Below are 19275 nucleotides of genomic sequence, written 5' to 3'. Positions count from 1 at the left end.
GATAGGTGGTGCAGAGACTTGAATCCAGTGTGATATATTTGAAGATATGGTGGAGGGGAGGGAGCCTGCTTACGGAGGCTACTGCAAGGTACTGTAAGCTGCAGAATGCAAAATCTGATACAGTGAAGGATGTCCCTAGCTTGAAGGTGCTCAGGTGGCAGAGCAGGATAGAATTCCAGGTGTAACAGTGTGATCTCAGGATGCCTAAGGTCCCAAGAAAAATGGTGGTTCCCAAATGGAGCAGAGTTCCCAGGCACAGGAGCAGGGAAGTGGCTGAGAACAGTAAATCTAGGTGCCAGCTCTGCCCTGTGTTGCCATAAACTGCAAACCACTGCATGATCGTGTGACCACTTTCCTGGCAGAGACCCCTCCTCTCCCTGGGGTGAAACTGTACAAGGCCTCATCACAGGAGTCTGTAAAATTAGGAATTTTGAAACTCAGTCTTGTGCCTGAGATAAAAATGCTCAGTCACAGGCCAGATGGACAGAGTTCTGAAGGAAACCGGGGAGACCAGAGCGATTGACTGCTCTTCTAGGAGGACTCTGAAGAGTTGTAGACATGAATTTTCAGGTCTAGGGATCCTTGCCCAGTGCTGATAGCCTTCAGGGAGCAAAACAGCACCACATACTGCAATCCGGAGGTGCTTACGTTGTGCCCAGCCTCCTGGCAAGGGAGGCTGCGCATGTGCAATAGGCCAAGCGCGCCAGAGAATCAGCGCAACAGGCCCCTCCCCCAGAAGACTAGCTCTCACCACATTTACTGATTGTTGAGGGCTGCAAAGTTTCAACTCTTGGGGAAAACAGTATATAGCATTCATTGGGGCTTTATTTTTTATTCTTTAGTCTTTCAGTATTTTTTCAGTTATTCTCATATTTTTTCAATTCTTTTTTATTCCTTTTTATTTTTATGCATATGTTATATATATTTTTTAATTTATAGGTTTTTTTTCTTATTTTGGGATCTAGTTTCTTTTAACAAGCAGATCAAAACACACCTAGGATCTAGTGTTTTGTTTCTTATTTGTATTTTTGTTTGGTTTTGGTTTTGTTTTTTTCTGTTGTCATTGTTATTGTTGTGTTTGTCTCTTTCTTATATTCTTTTCTGGACAAAATGATAAGATGGAGGAATTCACACCAAAAAAAAAAGAACAGGAAGTAGTATTCACTGCCAGGGATTTAATCAATATGGATATAAGTAAGATGTCTGAACCAGAATTTGAAACAATGATTATAAAGATACTAGCTGGGCTTGAAAAAAGCATAGTAGACACTAGAAAATCCCTTACTGTAGAAATAAAAGAACTAACATCTGTTCAGGCTGAAATTAAACATGCTATTATTGAGATGCAGCCCCAAATGGAGGGCATAAAAATGAGGGTGAATGAGGCAGAAGAGCAAGTCAGTGATATAGAAGATAAAATGATGGAAAAAAAAAAAAAGGAAGCTGAAAAGAAGAAAGAAAATCACTAGATCACAAAGGGAGACATAGAGAACTTGGTGATTTCATAAAGTGAAGTAATATCTGGGTAATAGGGGTCCCAGAAGATGAGGAGCGAGAGAGAGGGGCACAAGGTTGTAGCAGCAATGTTCATAATAGCCAAAATATATATGGAAAGAGCCCAGAAGTCCACTGACAGATGAATGGATAAAGGAGAGGTGATAGACAGATCGATGATAGGTAGATAGATAGATAGATAGATAGATAGATAGATAGATAGATAGACAGATAGAATAGTAAACAGCATGCAAGACTGTGTAAATGTCACAGTTTTTAATAGAGAGCACGAAAAACCGTATCTCAATGCAGCAAACATTAATTCTGTCATCTTCAAGAGTCTAAGACTTGCTGATATAAGCAACATAAAACAGCAAGAGAGAATATGAAGAAGAAAATTACTTTGTATTTCCTTCTTTAATCTGTGGAGAAAGAAATTTGTGAAAGAAGAAAATATGTAAAAAGAGTGAAAGAAAGTACTAATAAAAGATTAAAAACTGGGAAGTAAGCAGGAAAGTTTTGGTATTTGCTGTTGTTTTGGGTTAATAAAAAGTTTATTAAGGCAAATTTGATGAAATACATTCATTGCTATCTGTATTCCTCTGCCACCAAAACAGTACCTAGGTAATAGGTATTCTAGTCTTACTTGAATGAATGAATCAGTGAAGGTTATGTTTGTACTTAAAATAATAAATGCTTCAAAGTACATATAGTAAGAACAGACATGCACAGGGATTACATACATTTTTTAGAATTCTCAACTAAAAAAAAAGCATCATGAATTGGAAGAATAATTCAGAACTGAAATTTGGTCATACTCACTCAAGTGCCAAGCAGAGGCCACTTTCTTAAGAATACCATTCCTAACTACAAGTTGACAACCCAAATTTTGGTGCTCAAGACAATAGAGAACAGTCATGGAAGATCTTCAGAAATCTTCAGAAATAAGGCCAAATGTGTTCTTTAATGTTTAATCAAATATAGGTCCCATGAATTTTTTTTTGGGGGGGGGAGACAGACCAGAAAAAATATTAAATCCAGGCCCATTCCCTCCCAGCCATAACCACATGAAAGAGAGTAGTATGAAAAAGGTTTGGGAACAGTGACTAGCACTTTACAAATAGTAGAAATGCACCTGTTGTTTTTATCATTATATATTCGGCATCAGAAAACTGCCTTCTTCAATTTTTACCTTGGCTCCTGACGTGTTTAGAGTGACAGGTAAGAGGAACAAAATCCTCAAGTTTAAAAGCTTATTCTGTATTGCATGACATTTGGTTCGTGTGAATTCTACACATTTTCTAAACAAATGTTAACTCTTTTACTTCCCATTAAGGCATTAGGGTTACAAAGCTGCTTTGCTACTAAATGTAAAGAGATATGGAGAAAAGGATTTTAGTTTTTTATATATTGTGTATTATTTCCTTTAATATTTATAACAACCTAAAAAATAGGTATATTTATTCTCACTTTATAGATAACTGAAAACCAGAGAAATAAAGTGACTCAGGATTACAAAGCTCACTAAGGGTAGAATTAAGCCCAGAAATCCAGGTCTTTTAAAACTGCATGAATTGTAACCCCCCAGACTTTGTCACTAGCCTGTCAACCCAATTCAAAACAGTAAATCTAGATTTCCCTTCTGCCTGGTAATCCAAAGGAATATGTGGTAATTCTGATAACATAAGGGAAATTGAGAACTAGAGGTGGAATTCCTAGAGCAAATTTTCCCTGAGGTTCCCTAAGATAGGCAGAGTTTGTAAAATGTTGGGAGACAACTAAATCTGAGAACCTTTCTACATGAATAAGTATGTTTTGTCATGGATAGAGAGGCTACTACTTTAATTCAATGGAAACTATTCTGGAGGAAATTTTGCCTCAACTATCAACTCACTAGACAAAACAAACAAAAGCTTAACCTGTGCTAATAATAGTGCATGTCAAAATTGGGTGACATCCTGCTTTTCTCCACCAGCTTGGAGGCTCTGAATTTAAAAATGAGCATTCGTGTTTCTCCCAGTGAAGGAAGTGAAAGAACATACAAAGAAGCAATGTGCTGCTCTGGGAGTAACTGGGTATTCAAAGGAGATTGGAGCTTGTGGATAAAATTCAATATTCAAATGAGTGATTGAGGGGCAGCCCCAGTGGCTCAGCGGTTTAGCACCGCCTTCTGCCCAGGGTGTGGTTCTGGAGTCCTGGGGATGGAGTCCCACATCAGGCTCCCTGCGTGGAGCCTGCTTCTGTCTGTCTGTCTGTCTGTCTGTCTGTCTCTCTCTCTCTCTCTCTTTCTCTCTCTCTCTCTCTGTCTCTCATGAATAAATAAAATCTTAAAAAAAAAAACAAATGAGTGACTGAGTTAGAAAACATTTAAAGTACGTTTCCAACTAAGAGAATCTGAGAATATGATGTAAAACTCTTTTGTTTGAGCATTCTCTATCACCATCTATAGCCAAACACCTGTTATTTTCATTGAGTTTTAGCAGTTGCATCTGATCTGTTATCCTTTTGCACAATGTGGACACTTCTGTCTCACAAGGGAATTTGATGTCCATTTTAATTTAGCTTTGAAAGGTCTAATAGCTTATTATGGAAGGTCAAGTAAATCCTGTAAGCAAACCTGCATTTGATGGTTACAGCCACCAGGAAATACAGCTGATTAGAAAACATTTTTTGTTTTCAAATATGGGTTAATTCAGGTATTAAAATGAAATGTTAACAAGGCTGGGTTTTTTTTTGAAAGGTACCATATCTGAGGCAACAATTAATTGTAACATTTGTTAATGACCTACAACACAGTTTGAGGTACCTATTGTATAGCTTTTAAAATTGCACAAAATTCCATTCAATTAGTAACATTGCACTTAAGCCTCAAAAAAGCATCAATATATATACTCTCAGTTGAAGAATTAGATCTAACATTTTTGATAAATTATGATGGCTTAATTTTAATGATAAAATAATTAGTAGAAATTTTCACCATAGAACTCTTGCCAATATCAGATAAGACTTCACTGTTACAGACAATAGTATTAAAATTAGTAATAGTAGAACAATGTTTCTGATCCTGAAAACATGAAATCTTGCTGAGGATTGTACTTTTTAACTGCATTATCATTATTCCTTCAAATAGTGTCCTTTGCCCCTCCTTCTTTTCCAAGTTCAGCAGAACTGCTAATTCACATTAGCTGAAATGTCTATTGTCAAGTATGCAACTTTTTAGATTAGTGAGCACATTAACTTTTCTAATATGGAAATAAAGATTATAGTATCAAAATGTAATTTAAAATATATTGAAGACTTGCTGGCTTAAGGAATATATGATAATCTTTTAATTAGTTTGCTTGCCAGCTAGAGAATGAATGAATTGTATCATTTACACTTCAGTGAAGCACTTTGTAAAAAGACACATTAGATTTTTATTTTATTGATATTGAAAACAAAGCACAATTCTAGTGTCCCTAATAAAAATAGAGTTCAAATCAGGATGTAAAAGTCTACTCTAAGCTGGTAAACCACTTCTGGTGTTATCTAAGTAGCATAGTTTAAGAAAGACACTATCCATTATTCAGATCATGATGAACAATATGGTGATGTCTATAATTTACTTCATAAAAACAATGGCTGAAGGAACTTGGTAAGGACAAGAACCAGAAAAGGAGACCAAGGGATATATTATCAGGACTAATATTCAACTTAAAAGTACTAGTATGACCATGCCAATGATTACAATATTGAAATGTGTCAGTGCTACTACCTGTATCCCCACTACCACCTCAGACCCTCCCCCAGGATGTCGCAAACCTCCCAACTGCTTAGCAACTAAAGGGGCCTGGCTCAGAGTCACCAGCATCCATCTCCACCTCTACAGCTGGCAACAGTTATGAGTGATCAGTTGTATAGCATGCTGGCTGATAAATACTTTGCATATTACCCCTGAATTAATCAATTTTACGATTTACAAGGAACTTGAATGAGTGTATTCAGAAAATAAGCTATGGAAGAGGGAGTACAATCTTACACATTCAAGTAGAGTTGTTCTTCTGATCTAGTAGCTGTGTTCACAGAATTGTAATTGACACCCAATAGATGCTCAAAGTTTGGTAAATGAAAATATAAATAAATATTCCTTTCAGATCTTAAGATTTTATCATTATTGTGTAAAAATGTAGGTTTTAGGGGATCCCTGGGTGGTTCAGCGGTTTGGCACCTGCCTTTGGCCCAGGGTGTGATCCTGGAGTCCCCAGATGGAGTCCCGCATCGGGCTCCCGGCATGGAGCCTGCTTCTCCCTCTGCCTGTGTCTCTGCCTCTCTCTCTCTCTCTCTCTCTCTCTCTGTGTGTGTGTGTGTGTGTGTGTGTCTATCATAAATAAATAAATAAATCTTTTAAAAAAATGTAGGTTTTATTTTTATTCGGATGTGGGATCATCAGATCAGGAGAGGACTGCCACTGAAAGGATAGTTTGATATTCACAGTTCCCAAAGAGAAAAGAGCACCCCACACTGCCCAGATCCCCATGGGGTAGCACTAGAGTCAGTCTAGAAACAGAGTAACGGGAATGCATGGGCAAGAGCCTTTTCTGTGGTTTCTACAGGAAAGGCAAGACAAGGCAGGGTAAACAGGTTTAGGATTGGCTAATTGGATGACAGTTGTAGTGATCACTGTTGTAAAGGGACTCTTTCCAGTTGTGTTATAGCTGGCCCTGAGGTGATTAGAGCAGGAAGATAGCAGCTCAGCTTAAGAAGGAAGTGGTTGAGAGTAGGAACCCTGAACTGGTTGGCTTGTGCTGAAGAGCATACTCTGGGGTGGGTGTTTAATTATCTCTAGGAATTGGATAGCCCTGGGGGAAGGAGTCTTTGCACAGTCAGCAAGGTCTCAGATGTCAAAGCAGCAGAAATATAGAAAATAAAAAGGCACAATTAATACAATTATATATGCCTCTAAGTTATGTATCTTGAAGCATTCCATGGATTTTCAAATCCCATCATCATACCAGCTGCCATAGTTGTACAACTTCTCACTTGTCATTCTGCTTCCCAATATATGTTACCCCAATCTGACCATTATTAGAACAGAAAACAGTAAAATGTTTTTCCCTTCAGGTATACTTTACTTCTATTTATGTAGCCAAAGATCACACATTTATAAACCAACATATTACACTTGTGTCTGCCAGACATTCTGTCCATGAGTCATTTATTAAGTTTTCAGGTATTTGTTTTGATCTAATAAATGCTAGCTTTGAGATTAATACTGTCCCTTTAACATTTCATATTTGTTATGTGTTCAGTGGTTCAGTATATCAATATACTATAAATATTGTTTCTGTTATTTAGCATGCATTACATCTTTCCTCTTTTTCTGTCATGCATATATCTTACAAGTGTATTTTATCAGCATGACTTTTGCATCTTCATCAAGTTATTGATCAAGCTGAACAGGCTCAAAAGAGCATTTCTTAAGTTAATTTAAAAATCTACAATTTTTTAATTACCTTAATATGTACTCTTCTGAACCTGGAAAATATTGAAATATTTTAGTTTATAATAGTTAACAATTTAGTTCAGCATGTCTTCCCTCTATGTTTATGTTTGTACCATCATATGTGTTTGAAAAGCTGTGTTCCTTGATAGGGAAAGTAGAATCAGAAGAGATACTGGACATTTCTGCTTTTTTCCCAGATCATCAAAGTATTTCAACTACCCTCTCTCCCACTGTGAACATGGAATGATATTCCTTGTGTGTCTTTTGCTGCTAGACTTGTTTTTAATTAGCAGTTTATGGAAAATAAACTCATTTTAAACTTTAGCCTCCTTCACATGTTCTTTTTTTTTACCTTTTTTATTTTGTTAGTTGCTTTTGTGCTTGGTTATGTGTACTTCCTTGCATCTCATGTACCCGTGTGTGTATGTGAGGGCCCTGTAAGTAGTTAGTTTCTTTAGAATACTAAATAGATAATAATACTGACCCTTCACTAAGTGGCTGGAACTCTTAATTAATAATCTTATTTTTTCTCTTATTAATCATATTTAACCTTCATCACAACCCTCCTGATGTCATCTCCATTTTACAGAACAAAGCTGATGTTTGAAGAGGTTGTAATTGCTCCAAACCACACAGCTAAGCCACAGATCTGGCACTTGAATTCAGAAGTTTCTGACTCTTAATTGCCATGTTAAACATATGTTTTCTTCCTTGTTTTGAATAATTATAATTCTCAGGAAAGAACTACATTTTTTGGAATCCCCTATCCTTCTTTAGCTATACTCCTGTAGTGTATCCTGGCCATTGTTTCAGCTTTTTTTCCTCAGAATGTTTTAAAATCTGCTTTTCCTAAATTGAAATTTCGTATCAAATTACTTTCAGAAATACATACTTTAAGCATTTTGAACTCCAAGATGACACTGTCCTCTCATTCCCAGAGTTCTTTCACTTCCACACAGGACATGGGAGTGGGAGTGTTGAGGTAAGAGAGAAGCAGAGGGTCTGGAGGTAGGTCGACAAATTGGATTACTGTGGAAGTAATTAAGGGAGAGGAAATAGCTTTAGCTTTCACTAACCAGCATAAGTGAGATTATAAAGAAGAGCAATGTGAAAACTACTTCTGAAATAGAATCAATTGGGCTTCTTATTGGATGGATGATGAGGAAGTAAAAGGTAATAACAGGGCAAAAATAACATCAAGGTTTGAGCCTCCCAATTTCCTATCTGTGCCTGCCTACTTAAAGTATGCGAGTCTGAACTGCTGTTTTTCCTTAGAAGCTCTGTACTTCACCTGCATGAGGACACCGCCCCCTGTCCGTATCTACAGTGGCACAGCAGTTTTTCTCATTGAGATACATCATTACACTTTTGAAAGTGGTCTTGATTACCTCAGGAACTTAGAATCCTTTTCTTTGTAAATGCCTTTCCAGATTACTTTTTTCCATTCTATATTCCTATAGAATACTTCATGCTCCCTAACAAACTGGAGAATGTGGAAGAGGATTCTTCAATTCCTTTCCTTTTTTCTCTTAAAAAAAAAAAAGTCTACATTGCATCTCCAGCGCATATATGGTGATTTAAACTGGTTTTGTAAAAAGGAAGATAAATTTAGTATATGTCCTACATGAAAATAGTCCCTCACTGCCCAAATTTATTTGGACACAAAATGAACTAAAAGCCTTTATGAATTCTCCAAGAAACTCTTATTGGTGGGCTGGAGTCAGATGTGGGAATGGAGCTGGGGAAAGGTTTATTTCCAGATCCAGGCATGCTGCTACTAAATTTTGACTGCTCCTTCCTTTTTGAGTGCCTTACATTTAGTTAAAATGCAAGGGGCATTTGTTTTCTAAGAGGTTTTCATAAACATGGCAGGGATGGAAAAGAAGAAATGACAGTAAAGTTCTCTCAAATGCTAACCTTGCATTTGCTTTGGTATTTTCATATCTCCCATTCCATGTCTACAGTCACTTAACAATTTCTATGAGTTCTTTCTTTGCACCATATCCTGCTCCATTTCAAAACTTTCTATCCCTACTCTTACATTTTTCATCCCGCACCTGGATCATTGCAGCAACATCCATACTAACCTCCTTAATTCTCCATTCTTTGCCTTTAATTTATGCTCAGTTCAAGGAAGATTATGAGACTTGAAATTCTATTATTCAATTCCTCTACATGAAACAGAACCTTGAATTTCAATTAGAAAACTTCTAGAATCTCCAGACAAAATGTCGGAAGAGAAATTTGAGCCTCCAGGTATTTACCAGACATTGTGCTTAGTGCTTTTCACGTGTCCTCAGTTAATATCCTCACAACCACTGATGAGGCTCTTCAGCCCAATAATAAAAATGCAGAAAGTGAGGCTCAGAGTGCTTATTTAATTTTCTTAAATAACACAGCCAGTGAAAGCTGAGAAAGGATTTGATCCCAGATCTGTCAAGCTCCAAAGCCCATGTAACCAGCGTGGTTTGTATAATTGAAAATTGCCATGCCATCAATACTGACATTGACTGATGTCACCAAAACCTTATCATCAGAATGTTATTACTTCCCTAAAGAGTTATCTTAAGCAAATTCAGAATATTAAAATCTGACTTTTTACAATTATTTTAAGTAGCTGTTTATATAATTTATGTAATTTCTTGTGTACGTGCAACCAGCACCACAAGTGTTAACTGTCCTGGTGGCTATTATAAATACCAGAGGGTATGTAGTAGTTCTAACAAAGCACAATATCAACTATTCTCTTCATCCTGGAATATTAAATTTCAATTAAAATCGGTACTATGCAGACTTGAAGATTCCTACTGTAACCAACCCTGTGCATCTTTAGAAAGATTAAATGTGTTTTCAAGTACCTTGGGAATTTGAGCCTGTCTCTGAATTACTTTATAGCTTTATTACCTCTGGAGGACCCCAAAGGTCCACATAAAATTTGCTTCACACTCTGAGAAAGCTGGATTAAACTAAACCCTCCAATTCCTCTATTGTGTCTCCAGATAATTTTATTTTTGATTATTTTGCTACAGCATTTAAAAAATCTTCAAAAATTCATTTTTTTATATTTCTACAAACTCCTTCATGTATTGACTTGAAGAAATTCCAGCAATTAAAAAAAAAAGTCAGCCTAGCCAGTGCAAGGTACAAGTGTTTACATCATTCCTTTGATTATTCTTATAAAAGTACACCCTTAGTGGTGTGTTTGCTTATGAAACACTCAACAATGATGTGACGACACTCCAAAAATTCTGAAGAGAACTTGAGGAGAGGAAAACAGTATGCTCTGTTAAATAGAGACTTACTTGAAATACATAATTATTGGGTAAGACTAGAAGAAAATCTCTTTTCTCCCCCAGGTAATTCCTACTTAGAGGTTACCAGTGAAAATGAAGGTTAAATTTCAGTATTGGTCCTGAATTACTAACTTAACTTTTGTTACTGGAATTTCTTAATGCATTTGGCATACTAAATTTCTTGTAAGTTTTTCAAATAACCAAGCTATTGACTTGGGGTAGTATTTGAAGGGGACTATGTGATGTCAAGGAGGGTTTTTATTGATATTATTAGTACAGTCTTATCAAAAATTTAAGGTATGCCAAGAGTATTTTTAGCTCCCATTTAATATATAATATCAATTACTTTTTCCAGAAAAAAAATACATACCTTTTTGTAAAACTTTTTCTAGATAAGGTTGATAGTGATAGTGTGTCTTCTTTTAGGAATATCTTCTCTTAAATAATACTTCTAAAGACATTTTTGAAGGGTAGAAGTGATGTGGAAGGATTTAGTTTACCATTTTTCTTTGTCTTTTTTGTTGCTTAAGACAGAAAGAGAATAATGTTAATAAAATGAAAGAAAATTACATAGTAATTGACCAATAATGTTTATATTCTATCTGTTACTCCCTACAACTCTTTATAAATAATTTTATTACCCCTACTTGGCAAGCAAGTGAAGTGAGTCTTAGTGAGATCTGCCAAAAGTCGTACAACTAATGAAGGGTAGCACTGAAATTGAGCCCAAGACTCCTATATCTGTGCTTTCTCCATGATACTGTGGTCTTCCTATCTCTCAGACTCTCTGGTAGACACCTACCATTCCATTATCATGGATTTGGATATCTTTAGATATGGGAAGAATAAGATTCTTCTCACTATGTAGTTGGTAAAACACTATATATTCTTTTCCAGAGCTGAGTAAGTTCAGAGTAGTAAGGCCACACTTCTGTTTTATGACTTACTATAATGTCAGTTCTATTTCAGAAAATTTCATTATTAACACCTTTAACACTTTAATCCAAAGACTTTTGTTTGCCATAGACAAAGAATATCATCCTCCTGGGATTTCTGGACCCATAAGAATACCACCAACCAGGGAAGCTCACTTAGACCTTGGTGTCCAGAGTTTTTATTGGAGTTTCATTTCATAGGCACAATTGATTGAATCACTAGCCATATGATTGAACTCAATCTCCAGTTCTCTTCTCCCACCTGGAAGTCAGGCAAATATCACCTGCCTCAAAGCCCCCCATCTCTAATTACATGGGTAGCCTTTCTGGCATTGCCAAACTGCATCCTGAGTCCTCTTGTCTCAGGGGCCCAGTATCAATAACAAAGACATTCCTGTCATTCAGGAAAGTCTGAAATCTGAGGATGTCAGGCTTATCTTCCAGGAACCAGGGATGATGAAGACCAGCCAAATTCCTTATTATATAACAGCTGCTAACAGAGGATGAATTTAAACTCTTAAACCAAAGTGTATTAAAAACATGACCATCACAGCAGAATTTTTACATATCAACCAGCAAACAGAAATTTATATGATGAATTAAATATTACCATGTTTTTAAAAAAACTAGAAATAAATCTACTGGCCAAATCTATAAATATTAACCAAATTTATGTAAATGTGTCAATCATATTTTAGGAGGTGATTACTTCCTTAAATTTATAGGTAGAAAATTACACATGTTAGTTTAAGATTAGATCAGGGATTTAAAAATGTGCATTTATATTTAACATCTGAATATAAAATCACTTCTAAAACCACACAGATTATATCAGAGAAACACAATTTTAAATCTGAACATTAGTGACTACTTGCACAATTGAAAAGAAAATCAGATTCCTATACTAAGGTAATTGTTTCTTTCAGGTAATTATTTCTTTCAGGATCTTTTATTTCAAGCCATACTAGAGACACCATCATTTGCCACAAGAACATATTTTAATATTGACAATATTAGCATTCAGTTCCAAACCTAAAGATAAATCCTGACTTGCCTGGTTTTATTCTAGGTGAAGAAGGAAGTCCGCTTCTTTGGAATAGTAATTTTACAACTATTAGGCCACCTTCACTGCCATTTCTTATTTTCCCCCAGTCACAGCAACTATTACAGGACTCCTCCCAGTGCTAGAGGGCCCATGGGCTCTCATAAGCCAAAATCCATGTCCCATTAGTTTCATTTTAGAAAAACAAATCATCCTTAGAAACTTTAAAATGCTCTTCAAATTTAAGATACTAGTTTCATAAATCATTTTCTTCATATACTTGTGTGCATACATCTGTGCATGCACACACACATATGTGCATGCACACATACGTCTTTTATGTAAAAGATTCTAATTTCATTTTTCAAACATGTTCCTATCATCTGGAAAAATATATTATTTTCTATGTGAAAAGCAATAGCTTTTAAGGAAGCCACTTTAAAAAGCAAAGCAAAACAATATTTTTCTAGAAACAACTCCAAAACATGCCACCAAATGTAAACATACAGAAACTTTATCATAAACCCATGTAAATTGTAAATGTCAATTCTCAGTACTATGATCTAGTTAACTAAAGAATGAATGTCTATATAATGAGGAGGTGGGACATTCTAACCAAAATGAACAGCAGAAAAACAGTTTTTCCAAATTACGCCATAATGAAGTTTTAGATTTTTTTCCGCTATAGAGTATAGATGTCAGTTTGCTTGCCTATCATTGTGGGGTTTTCTAATTATATTGGTTTTTAAACTTGCTAATCTGAGAAATATAGAAACAGGCAACAAGTTTAGTCATAAACGGAAATTTAAAAGGTTCTTCTATTTATAAAGATTGAAACAAAAATATTGAAAGTAAAGTACCATTCTATTATGCTCAGCAAAATAAGTCAGACTGAGAAAGACAAATATAATATGATTCCACTTATAAATAGAATCTTAAAAAAGAGAATAAACAATCAAAAAGCAGAACCAGAACTTTGAACGTAGAGAACTAACTGATGGTTGCCAGAGGGTAGGGAGATGGGAGGTTGGGCAAAATGGGTGAAGGACAGTGGGAGGTAGAGGCCTGCAGTTATAGAATGAGTAAGTCACAGAAATAAAAAGTAGAGCATAAAGAATAGAGTTGATGATATTGTAATAGCAATGTAATAAGGTAATGGGACAGATAGTAGCTATACTTGTGGTGAGCATAGCATAATGTATAAACATGTCAAATCACTAAGTTGTACACCTGAAATTAATGTAACATCATGTGTAAACTATATTCATTAAAAAAAGTAAAGTACCATTCTTATACTGGCAAGAATTTTAGTAAGCATTATCAAAGTTTATAATAAACAGTGATTCTTCAGTGTTGAAGTTAACTGTGTTGCTCAAATACCTGAATACTAATTTTTTTCTCTTTTTTTCTTTTAGTTTCTTTGGGGAATTTTTCTAAGAAATATAACATCACTTTTTGCTTAATAAAAATGTATTATATTCACATTCTCTATTTGGAAGTATTTAAAGGCACAATTTATGAAAATCTTACAATTTTTATTCTATAGTATAATCTAAATATACAAGTTCATAATAATAAATAAATGTTTTGCACTTGAATAATTTTTAATTACAGCCTCAAAAGTGTTTTCAAATATTACTTATAGAAGTATTAAATTTCCCTGTACATTATCATATGTCTGCAGGTGAACCGAGAGTTTAGCTGAGATCATTGAGAAAGTTGGCACGAGAGGGAGGTGGTCAGAATCAGTTCACACGCTTACTCACTAATCTTTATGAGTGCTTGCTATTGGCAAGATACTGGGTCTATAGCAGTGGATGAAACATAACCCAGAATGTGTGCAGTCTATTGTTTAGTGAGGAAGACAGACATTAAGAAATAATTATACAGAACAATATTCACTTACAAATCATGCTATGTACTATGATAAAGAAATGAAGGCTATAAGAAGTCTTAATGTAGACTCAATTTTTTTTAAGATTATATTTATTTATTCATGAAAGACACAGAGAGACACAGGCAGAGACACAGGCAGAGGGAGAAGCAGGCTCCATGCAGGGAGCCGGATATGGGACTTGATCCCAGGTCTCCAGGATCACGCCCCAAGCCAAAGGCAGATGCTCAACCACTGAACCACCCAGGTGTCCCAGTGCAGACTCAATTTAGATCAGGGCTTGTCAGTGAAGGCTTCTTTTAGATATGCCAGAATAAATTACCAAAAGCGAGGTATCCCATTTCTTCAGGGGAAGAGTTGGAGTAGAAACATTCCAGGCTGAGAAAACCATATAGAAGATGATGCTAAGGTAGGAAAGTGCTTGGTGGATTTCAAGAAAAGATTAACATGACTAAAATACATTGAAGGGGGGAGGATAGTGCAAAATGAGACTGTAGAGAAAAGTCAGGGTCATATTACACTAAGCTTGAAACTATCATAAGAATTTTGTATTTTATCATAAGTGCAAGGGGAAACCAAGGATAGATTTTGAATAGAAAGTTATAGGATCATATTTGTGACTTTTAAGTATTACTTTGGCCGCTAGGTAGAAAATGGATTGAATGTAGCAGGAGAGGAAATAGGTAGAAGAGTTAGGAGCCTGTACTAGAAGCCCATGGAATAAAATGGTAGATTAGACCAGGGTAATGGTGATGACTGAGTTGGAGAAAAGTGGATAGACTTAAGATACATACTAGAGGTAGTACTGATAGGCTATGATAATACAGCCTGGTTTTAGGACAGAATGAGGAGACAGGTGTCAAGAACATCTAACTTTTTCTACATAGCCACTCATTGGCTGATGGTGAGAGTGTCATTTAATGACATGGAGGAACCCTGGAAAGAGCATATCTGGTAGGGCTGAGAGGTGGAGATGAAGAGTTCAATTGTGAGACTAATTAATCCCACTTGTGTTCTAAATATCTGACTTCCATTTTATAGTAACATAGCCATATTCCTAGGTCGTTTTGGTCCATGCCCAACACTAGGAAAATCTTGATTCAGATTACAGTTCCTAGAACTAAGATGTGACTTCCAATCAGGATTAATGACAGAGAATTACCGTTTTAAACTAAAATGTCTAGTATTTTAGAACTTTGGCCCCAGATGATAAAATATTATGTGCTTAATTTCACATTAAAAGATTTGGAAGAGAAAAGTCAGTCAAGAATTAATCATTATGACTAAACCCTCTGTATCCTGATAGTCTGCCTTCCAAAACACACTACCTACGTCTCAGCACAAGCTTTTCCATGTAAGAACATTTCCAGTGTTCTTTCTGGTACAGAATGGAAACTTGGGGGCCAATTTGTGTTGTCTTTATCTAAAGCTCTTTTAAAAGATATTTCCCACTAATTCTCAATGATTTATAGGTTGGAGCCACATGGCACTGGTGGAGATGTTTGGACAGATCAGGAGGGAAGAAAGAGCAGGAAGAGATATTAAGACAGAAGTCACAGAACCCTCACAAGACTGAATCCCAAAAATCTACAGTGAAAGCAGAAAAGAGGGCCTTCCTCTTTTATTGAGAAAAATGTGGCCCAGTGGTTTCATAATTTCCACATTATAGTTGAGTAGTAGGACCATAGCTTATAAAAAAAATGGAGGCAGGGCAGTAACGACAACAATAAACAACATACATTGAATGTGTGTGTATTGTGCACTAAATGCTCTCCTTGTATAATATGATTTAATTTCCTCTGAACACCTTCAAGATAAGTACTCTGTGACTAGCATTTTAGAGGACAGGACATGAGGCTTAGAGGTCATAAATCATTTGCCAAAGGCCACACAGGTAGAAAAGGGGAGAGTGAAATGGCCAGATATATCCGACTCCAAAAGTAGAGTTTTCCACCCCTGTGACACATAGCACCAACACACAAGTGAAAGATGAGACTAAAAAGCCTCAGTATTCCTTCAGTGTTAAAAATCGGAAATAAAAAAAAAATTGTGTATATACTGGTCCCCAAATATTTGGGAATATTCCTGAAATAAGGGAAGTGTCCCATCCCTTTCTTACATGGTGTTCCTGAACAGATAGCCAACCACTTAGGGGCATTTAAAACTATCTTGGGCTTTCTATCAGCATAATTTCTTAGAAATTTGGAGATATTTGAATTTAATAATACACTTCCTATCATTGTGAATTTCATCCTTGCTTCTCAAGAAACTGTTAACCTGTAATTGTTAATCTTTTCCTTTAAATTTCAATGATTGAAATTCATTTTCTTTCATCTAGTTGATGATCACTACACCCCTATTTTTAAACCAATTTAGATGAGTTCTTCACTGACCTTTTCTAACACAAAGTATGCATTGGTGAATTATTTTTAGTTGAAAAAAATCTGCTTTAGTTTGGGTTTCTAAAGCCAGTAAAAGAAATGCAGTGAGATATTTCAACTCAGTTTTTAGCGAAATTCTAAGTAATTCCAATAAGCATGGCAATTTCTACAACGATGGAAATATAATGAAGACCACAAAACATTGTCACCCTTTAGAAACAGGCATGGACCACTCCACTCTAATATCACTTATTCTCTTTCTCATGGCACAAATGTAGCAGCTCCCCTTTTCAGCAATTGACTGAATTCACTCTTAAATGACAAATTGGGCATTCCAATTGAGGGAGACAGTGCATACAGTGTACAGAAAAGACTTGAAGGGAATCAGAAATTGGGGGTGGGGAGGATAAATGCTGATAGGGGATAAGGCTATGTAGACAGCTTTCAATCAATTGTTGAGGGCCTTTTATGCCATCTGTGAGTCAGACAGATCCTTAAGGAACAACAAACCACTAGCAATCCATTTTCTTCCTTTCAGGGCCTTCATATATTTTCTTCACCTCTTGTTATTATGTAAGTTGAAAAAAAAAAAGTTAGCCATACAAACTAGCCAAACAAAGCTATCTTCTTTTTCCATATCTATTTGGAGCATATTTCTATAATTCAATGCATTTAGCAGCCTGATACTATGGTTCTTTGTATGTGAAATTGTTCTTTGGCATGAAGAAAAACCATGACTAATTCAAAGGAGGCCTATTTGGGTGGAACTTTTGAAGACTATAAAGCAATTAAAAGTACAGATAAAAACACTATTTTGGGGGAGAAAAATAGCTTCAGCAGCTTCTACTGCTGAAGCCATGGGTATGCTTTTTATAAAAGACGTTTTTCATCTTTTACGCCTGTGCAATTTCCTTCTATGCCAAAAGATTCCTCTATGTATCAGAATTAATGAACCAACTCAAAGGAAGAAGAACAATGACAATTATACAAGGTTTCCCCAAGCCCCCTCAAATATATCCAGATGTCACATAAATTTATTTTTGGAATTTTCTGACCTGGTCAGAACCAACTGAATAGAAGATAGTACTGTGTATTATATGCACATATGTATTATATGTGTGATTTTAAAACTGTTTTTTTAACTGGACTCATATGCAAAATCTTGTCATCGAATCAACCAAATTTTCAGATTATTTGGCTCTTTCAGTACCTTCTATTTGTACAATAACCAGGACTCCAACTTCAAAGAAAATTGCTCTATAAGATTTAACACAGTTTCTCATTGCAGTTGTGTGCTTCCTCCAAGGCAGGGAACATAGTCTATTACTGGCACATACTGAGGGACCAGCAGAAATGTGGCAAATTTGGTAGAATCTGGGCAACAGGCAAATAAAATCCTGTTAGCAGGTCTAATGAACTTGGAATATGTTCTGTCCCTCTAATAAATGTTGGTCTTGTTTTTGTGGGGAGTGCTGAGTATTATTTGTTGCAAGTGCTTGTCGTTTAATTTATTGAAATTGTGAGAACAGAAAAACAGGTGGCTATGACAAAATGCACTAAACTCAGACCCTCTCAAGTTATCCATTATAATCATTAGTCCTGTTCCACCTCCTCTTAAATACAAGTGTATTAATATGAAGACCAGTAAAATAGTTACCAGAATAGTTGTTCATGACACCTAGAGGTCTTAACATTTGTCACCTTAATTTCACAATACAATTAAGTAATGATGGATTCAAACAAATGCATTGATAGTACACTTCAAAATCCTGAGGTAAAAATGGGATCAAGATAAATCTTCCCACATTCTTATTAACATTTGTTTTGGTCTTAGGAACATGGCATTCCTACCGACATGGGCTACGCGGTGGCCCCTCACCATTCGGGCGTCTACCCTGTACATGTTCAGCTTTACGAGGCCTGGAAGAAGGTTTGGAATATTAGAATCACCAGCACTGAAGAATATCCACATCTGAAACCAGCTAGATATCGGAGGGGCTTCATCCACAAAAACATCATGGTGAGCTTCCTCCGGTATGCATAGGGTACAACTAATTTTTCTAGATTTACATTCTTCATTTGAAGAAAGAACAAAAGAGAAAAGCAAAATGTCAAACACAACTGTAGGAAAAGCTTCATGCTGCAGAAGTATATTTCTCGTCTCTAAGCAAAGGATGTTTTAATTAAAGTCACTTCATGATTCTTCAAACATAAAATGTTTTGTTTTGTTTTTTACTGACACTGTTCCTATTAACCAGGAACTGGTGTTAAAATACTAAGGAAACAATGTATCTGACGTGCAGATAATTTATAGAAGCCATCATTTCTTCAAAAAGTTATATAGTGTATAAAACAAAAACCAATTCTATGTTAACCATGCTGCTCTTTTACAAGTCAGACTGTTCTCCTTACCATGTCAGACCAAGCAAACAAGCAATTCAGCTACTTACAACAAGAAGCTATATATGGAGTTCTGCATAATCACTAACAGATCATAATATAGAGTACAAATGTTAACAGACGATGTTAATTAACTCATTTACATCCACTGTCAAATTCTTTCCAAAGCTTCCTTATTGTTTTTTTTAGACCTATGACAAATGCATACTGTCAAGATACGATATTGCCTAATACTTTGTGAGGCCTCCCAGAGGAATGAAATCTTACTTTCTTCCCAAACTAGAAAATCCAAAGAGCACTAATGAAGTTAGGAATGGGCTTCCTAATTTAGACTCATCCTGGGAAGGACTACCA

General features: G+C 35.9%; 1 protein-coding gene across 1 annotated transcript in view; it reads left to right on the top strand.

Moving 5' to 3' along the window:
* LOC129521110 (bifunctional heparan sulfate N-deacetylase/N-sulfotransferase 3) overlaps positions 1 to 19275 on the top strand; it is a 160427-nt gene that overhangs the window by 61185 nt on the left and 79967 nt on the right. The window contains exon 5 of the mRNA XM_055342329.1: positions 18356 to 18541. Within this exon, the coding sequence (XP_055198304.1) occupies positions 18356 to 18541 (186 nt within the window). The remainder of the gene's footprint in view (positions 1 to 18355; positions 18542 to 19275) is intronic.

The sequence above is a fragment of the Nyctereutes procyonoides genome, unplaced genomic scaffold (assembly GCF_905146905.1).
Source record: "Nyctereutes procyonoides isolate TBG_1078 unplaced genomic scaffold, NYPRO_anot_genome, whole genome shotgun sequence".
In the NCBI taxonomy this organism is placed as follows: domain Eukaryota; kingdom Metazoa; phylum Chordata; class Mammalia; order Carnivora; family Canidae; genus Nyctereutes; species Nyctereutes procyonoides.
This window is presented reverse-complemented; position numbering and strand designations above follow the sequence as displayed.